The sequence below is a fragment of the Octopus bimaculoides genome, chromosome 2 (assembly GCF_001194135.2).
Source record: "Octopus bimaculoides isolate UCB-OBI-ISO-001 chromosome 2, ASM119413v2, whole genome shotgun sequence".
NCBI lineage: Eukaryota > Metazoa > Mollusca > Cephalopoda > Octopoda > Octopodidae > Octopus > Octopus bimaculoides.
The window spans coordinates 74887175-74894541 of record NC_068982.1 but is presented as its reverse complement, the minus strand read 5'-3'; the positions used below and the strand labels follow the sequence as shown (position 1 = coordinate 74894541).

At 35.7% G+C, this 7367-nt stretch overlaps 1 protein-coding gene across 1 annotated transcript in view; it reads left to right on the top strand.

Moving 5' to 3' along the window:
* LOC106873354 (E3 ubiquitin-protein ligase NEDD4) overlaps positions 1-7367 on the top strand; it is a 353166-nt gene that overhangs the window by 304624 nt on the left and 41175 nt on the right. Inside the window, exons 11-12 of the mRNA XM_052965854.1 lie at positions 1146-1250; positions 2623-2689. Of these exons, the coding sequence (XP_052821814.1) occupies positions 1146-1250; positions 2623-2689 (172 nt within the window). The remainder of the gene's footprint in view (positions 1-1145; positions 1251-2622; positions 2690-7367) is intronic.

Genomic DNA, 7367 nt, shown 5'->3' with positions numbered 1-7367 from the left:
TATATATATATATATATTTATATACACACACACACACATATAAGAAAAAGTGATGACAGGAAAAACGATGGTTATGTTATGAATTTCATTAGCTTACAACTGTTTCTGCTATAAGATGCAATGGGCTCAAAGTTGAGTACCTGAATAGGACCCTATAGCTTTGTCGGAGTCCCATTATCAGTTTCGCAATGCCTAAGTGAAATATGTGTGTGTGTGTGTATACACACACACACATATATATATATGCATTTTGTTTCAATAATTACTCTTTGGGCTCTATTTTTAATGGCCAATAAGTTAAATTTTTGTAAAAATGCTTCTGTTATTGTGTTGACCTCTGACCTGTGAAGATGTGTCAGTGTTGCATTGTTGTTTGGATGTTAGGCTTACTATTGTTGAGTTGTGAGTCTAATTCTTAAATAGAGCAGTGCATTATGTCCTTGAGCAAGCAACTTCCTTCCACATTTCTCAACTGATAGTGAGTCTTGGTAACAGCTGGGAGTTAACCCTGTGATGTCTTGGCATTCCATTTTTGCGAGTAGGATTGGTGGTCTCTTAAACACCACAGAAACCAGTTTCAAGTTCCAGCCTAATAATTGGGCCTGTATGTTTGAGACAGATTCTAAATTCCATTAGTTTAGGTCAAATTATTAAAAAAAAATTTTTTAAACTTCAAGAATAATGTTGTCTGACATTCATAATGTTTCACACATTGGAATTTTACATTGACTGTGGTTAATAGTCTGTAATAACCCTTCAACATTGAGATTATTATGTCAAATGTAATGCTTATGTATTCACATCATTTTATATTAATCATGCATTATTTCATAACATTGAGATTTCAATGATGTGATTGTTTATTTTGAAATCAACACTGTAGGGTAGGTATGACAGGCTAGATCTGTCCGGTTGGAAAATAAAAAAGGTAGAATATTTTGGCCGGATATGGCTGGTTTAAATGCTAAAGAGTTAAGGCTCTTATTGATAAATTTTTTTGTTTAAGAAAAATTACCTTCTTCTTGTAGAATTTTCTGCTATTATTTCCTTATCAGATTCTTTATGTTTCCATTTCTTCAACCAGTCAATATCCCATGCCTGAATCTGTCTTCCATTGTTGTGCTTTTTTCACCTTTTCATTCCAGTAATAACATGCTTCCCCCTGGCTGGGAAGAACGAGTGGATGCTAACGGTCGACTCTATTATGTTAACCATCACAGCAGAACCACACGGTGGGACAGACCAACACTGTGAGTTTCAACACACACACCCTATATTATTATTATTGTTGTTTTTGCCCTTTCTATAAACCTCATTCCACTTGAAGAATTTGTTCTTAATTATAATTTTGTTTTTTTACAAGCAGGCAGAATTGTTAGCATGTCAGACAAAATGTTTAGTGGCATTTCTTCTGGCTTTTTAGCATTCTGAGATCAAATCCCACTGAGGTTGACTTTGCCCTTCATCCTTTCAGGGTCAGTAAAATAAGTATTTGTTGAGCATAGGGGTCAATTAACCAACTTGCTTTCACCCACCAAAATTGTTGACCTTGTGCCAAAATTAGAATTTTTCTTTTTAACCCTAAATTTGATTGTATTACGAGGCTGTTTAGAAATATATTTTCAGTTTATAACACATAAAAAAACTTATTTTAGTAACATTAGAAATTAGTTTGGTGTCATCCACGTGATTACTGTTTACATAAAATTAGTAAAAGTTGCAGTTACTAAATTATTTCAACATTTTTGTTCATGCTGCATACATTTTTGTTCATGCTGCATACATTTTTGTCTAATATGGTAAATTTAGTTATTGTAATAATTATACAGGTACAAATGTGGCTGTGTGCTGAAGAAGCTTGCTTCCTAATGACATGGTTTTGAGTTCAGTCTCACTACGTGGCACTTTTATATATATAAAATGTGTGTGTGTATTTGTGTCTGCTTGTCTTGACATTGCATGACAGTTGTAATTGAGTGTCACTGTCATACAAGCAGTGTTGTCCATTTCCAATATTCTACAAAAATATGTCTGGCCACAGAGAAACAATAACTTGTTTGGAAACAGGTGAAGCTTAGTGACAGGAAAGGCATTTGGCTGCAGAAAAAATCTGCCTCTGTAAACTGTCTGACTCATCTAAGCATGGAAAATTGGACATTAAAATGATGATGAGTGTGAAATAACCAGGCATTTTGTTGTCATCCCCTGCCTCAGCTAAGAGAATCCTAAAGTTAGAATACTTTATACCTTTTTTGCAGTCATGAGTCGTTTGGATGAAACTTTTCAGTCAACAGTTGAAATTAAGTTAGAAACTTTGCCCCATTAAGAGCTTATCTCTTCCAGCATTTAACTGTCCTAGTGATATTTCAAAGCTTTCTTTAAAAGCATAATAATAATGATAAAGATAATCACTTAGTTTTTACAGCTTGTATTTGATGATGTAAATTTCAGGTGAAATTACTTTGAACTTAAAATTGATATTTTGCTTGAAGTTCAGTAGTTGAATAAATTGGTTTGCCATTGGGAAGAGGTGGGAAAAAAACTAATATTTTGGCTCCTTGTGATACCAACCCACCCTAAAGCACCCCTGTTTCTATGATACAGACTCTCTAAATTATCTAGTGATCTAAATGATCTAAAAACTTCCCATCAAAATTTCATGTTAGATTATGTTCCAAATACCAACTTAGTAATGCAAAGTTATTTTACTAAATTGTTTGTTATTTTCAAAATTAATTGAAATATAGACAGTATATTTCAATGGAAATATGGCAACAAAAGGGTTACTCAGAGAGAGATGTTTTCTGGTGATACTAAATAAATAGATTAAAAATAACGAGGCTAATTCCATTAAGACCTAATTTTTTTCTTTTTTTTTTTGTATTTTAACTATATGTATTGACTGCTATGTTGTCTTTTATTTAGGCTTTTCTAACAGCTTTACACTCTCCCTCACACGCTCTGACTTATCTGTGTATTAAAAGTTGTTACTGAAGCAAGCTTTTCCTTCCTTCCTCTTACATCGTATTGTAACTTTTATTGTAAAAAAAGCTGTTTTCTTTGTTTCTTTATCAAATTAACGTATTAAAACTGTGTTTTGCAAATACCATTAATTTATCCTGAATATTTAAATATGTTAAAAACAAAACAAAGACTCCACCAATTTTATGGCGATTAAAATACAATTTCCTAAGATATTGAAGACAAAAGCATGGCTGGGTTCAGTCCCACTGTTTGGTACCTTGGGCCAAACCTTGTGATTGGAAACTGTGTGGAAACTTGCATTTATCTATATCATCAACATCACTTTTACATCTGCTTTTCATGCTGGCGTGGGTTGGACACACTTATGTATGCCTGTGTGTGTGTCTCTCCTTGTCATGACATTTTGCACATTGATTGTAAAGTTCCTGTTCATTAAAAAACAATGTAATTTCTGAGCAATCTTCTGTAAAAACATGTACTGATCTGTTTGTTGTTCAAATGACAAGGAGAAACAGGTGAGGGTTGGCGACAGGAAGGGCCACCAGCTGTAGAAAATCTGCTTCATTAAACTCAGTCTGACCCCATGCAAGCATGAAAAATGTATAAAATGATAAGATGATGATGAAAATGATTTAAATATTCCCAGTGTCTTGCACCTTATCTACACTGCTTCTATTTGTTGTTATTCACAAACTTTAACTGTTTGTACTTTTTAAAATTTATTTTTATATTTCTTGTTTCAATACAATATCAGCAATTAATTAATATAACTATAATACAACACCCTTTTTCTTTTGAAGTTGTTTGAAATTTCTAAATGTGTTTGTGTGGGTGTGTAAGTCAATATTTTTATCCCTTAGTCAGTCTATAATTTGGCGAATGTATATACTCTGGTAAGTGTATATTTGTACCTCAAATGAGCTGGTTACTTAAAGTATTATAATTTAATATGCTTTTGATATAAATTTCATTTAAAAACATATCTACTTTTATTTTATAATTACATTTTATAGATGATCGATACACGTTTATTTCCAGGGTATCATTTAGGGGAAGTCTCTCTATGATTCTTAAAAAGCAACAGTCTACTTTTCCTTAATTATTTAAAATTCCTTTCGCTACTAACTCAGGGTCTGAAAATTGGATCTGAAAATACTCCTGTCAAGCCTCTGGATTCTCCATCCAAGAAATTTAATCTTTTATTAGTTATAACTCACCATTCACTGCATTCATCTCTTTCCCTATCACTCTCTATCTGCTACCTTCCTTTCGCAATCTTGCAAACTCACCTACCTGTTTACCCTGTCCATTCTTCTGAGCTGTTTCTCTTGATTTTTTCTGTAATTTGAGGGCTTGTCCTGGCACAACGTCACTGTTTTCTCTCCTATTTCAACTGAGGTAACCATGTGTCACCTCCACTGCAAGGCACCCATTTCTGTCCTTCTCTCTTCTCATCACCTGGCATAACCCCCCCCACCCCTTAGTTGAAAGGTCTTGTCTTGTGAGTTACATGCTGATCTCACTTGTGCAGGTGCCTTGTAAGAAGTACCCAGTACATAGTGTAAAGTGGTTGGCTTTAGGAAGGGCATCAGGCTGTAGACACTGGAGCCTGGCACAGTCCTCTGGCTTGTTGGCTCCTATCAAACCATCCAACCCAAGACAGCATAGAAAACTGATGTCAGATGATGATGATGTAGTCTCTCTTATCTAGAAGCCTGCATTTAATACTTTATCCATGTAGAAGGAAAGTGAACTGCTGAGTTAATAAACCTATTTTACTACTAGAAACCTTCAGTCTTTAACAGACCTTTCATCAAATGTCTATGCACTTTGCTTTTGTTTTGATATGACAGTATCTTATGTGAACTTGGTGTAGGTCTGTCCCATCCTCATAATGGCTTTTTTACTGCTCACATTTCAGGTGGGGCTGTGTGTGTGTGTGTGGGTGGGTGGGTGGTTAAGGAGTTTCCTTCCCAACCCCATAGATTTAGGTTCAGTCCCACTGCATGACACATTCAGCAAGTGTCTTCTGCTATAGCCATCGGTTGACCAAAGCCTTGTGAGTGGATCTGATAGAAATCGAAAGAAGTTCATGATATGTATGTGTGTGTGAATGTATATGTATGTGTGTGTTTCTTTGTCTTGAATCATTTGATAGTTGTAAACAAGCATCGCTATCATACAAGCAGTATCCTTCATTTCTATGAAAATATTTCCAACCAGCGATAAGAACATTTTCAGCCATGAAGAAATATTATCTTGCTTGGAGACAGGTAAGGGTTGGCAACAAAAATGGTATCCAGTTATAGTAAATCTACTTCATAAAACCTATCTGACCTATGCAAACATGGAAAAGTGAATGTTGATGACATACATATTATCAGGGCCTTCTTTGGACTCCTTGGTAGCTTCACATCCCTCTAACACACCTGTTAGTCAGCCCTCACATCAGCCACCTATTTTATCACTCACCAGCCTGTCATCCATATCTCTCTAACCTTTATATTTATGCCCCTAGTCATTATTGTTCATCTTTCAATCACCTTTGCTGTACTTAGTTATGAATATGACTAAGAACAGCTGTGGATCTCTTCAGTTCACTCTAATTAAGGATGCCATGGGACCTCTCTAACCCTCTCACCAACACTCCATCCACTTCTGTCTTGTCCTTATCACCTTAACTTTCATCGTTTTGAAGTATATACTCAAGAGGCCCCATCAGACCTCCATGTACCCCCATACACTCTGCTTATACATCCCACTGGTCATTCAGGTTCAACATCCTTCATTCACTCTCATCATATATCTACCTCTTACTATCCATCACTATCTCATTTTATCCTTTCTAGCACTGGTGCTTTATAAAATGCACTCTGTATGTTGTAAGATGGTTGGTGTTTGGAAGGGTATTTGGTCATAGAAACTCAGTTACTCACTACATCCACGTTTCAGCTCTACCCAATTTTTACAGTCGTCACCTACCTCCCATTACCATACACTGTCACAACCTTCATAACTCTCTTTTGCTCACCTCATTTGTTGAGGGTCCACCCAGACATCTCATCACACTATTTTATCTGTTTCCAGCTTCGCTGTATCACTCCCACCCTCTCTTCTAAAATCTAAGTAACCATGTAGCTTCCTCTACAGTGAGGAACCTGATCTGCTGTGGTCCCTTCCCTTATCTTTTAGCATAAAGCCACCCCATTCATGGCTGTAAAGTGCTTCATGTTAGGAAAGGTATTCAGCTATAGGGACCATGCCAAAGTATGATGCTATCCTTGGACCCAATAGATCCTGTGAAATCATCCAACCCAGACCAGCATGGAACATGAATGTTTAATTGACGATGATAATGACCTTGTGAGAAGATGTCTTGAAATGAAATTATTTTAGATTTAAGGGTTGTTATATGGACTAACTTAACTTTTGTCTTAGTTCACCCAAGTCCACTCACTTTGTAGTTTACTGTTGTTGTAGATTTGTGCTTGAAACAACATTAAATTGCCTTGAATGTTTTATGTAAATGCCTTAAATTGCAGAGCCATTCAAACCCTGCTGACATATAAAGATATATATGGAAAAGAGTATAGTGTGTGTGTGTGTGTAATATTATAAGGTACAGGCATAGTTGTGTGGTTAAGAATCTCACTTTGCAACCACATGGTTTCAGGTTCAGTCCCACTGTGTGGCACCTTGGGCGAGTATCTTCTGCCATAGTCCTGGGTTAACCAATGCCTTGTGAATGAATTTAGTAGATGGAAACTGTGTGGAAGCCTATTGTTTATATATATGTGTGTGTCTGTGTTTGCCCCTTCCTCACTGCATAACAATCGGTGTTGGTTTCTTTGTCTCTGTAATTTAGCAGTTTGGTGAAAGAGACCAACAGAAATAAATGCCAGACTTAAAAAAAAAAAACAACCCCCAAAACCTGAGTACTGGGGTCAATTTGTTCAAGTAGAATCCTTTGAGGTGGTACCCCAGTATGGCCACAGTCCAGCGACTAACACAAAAGATAAAAGGTTGTGTGTGTGTGTGTGTGTGTGTGTGTGTGTGTGTGTTATACACCATATTTGCTTTTATTGGTTAAATTGTTTATGTGTGTGTTATATATACCGTACCTGGATTTATTGGTTGCATGTGTGTGTAAGCAAAATTTATTGAGAGTTCAAATCTACTGCCCACTTTTTGTTATTTCTGGGTTGGAGACTTCATTTCAAGTGACTCATTTTATAGAGCTGTCATGAATAGGAAATAGGAACCAGATTTTCTGGGAACATTCTTGAATTTTCCCACAAGAAACAATTTACATTTCTTTGTGAAATCAGCTTTTTATATTATCATGACATATATATATATATATATATATATATATATATATA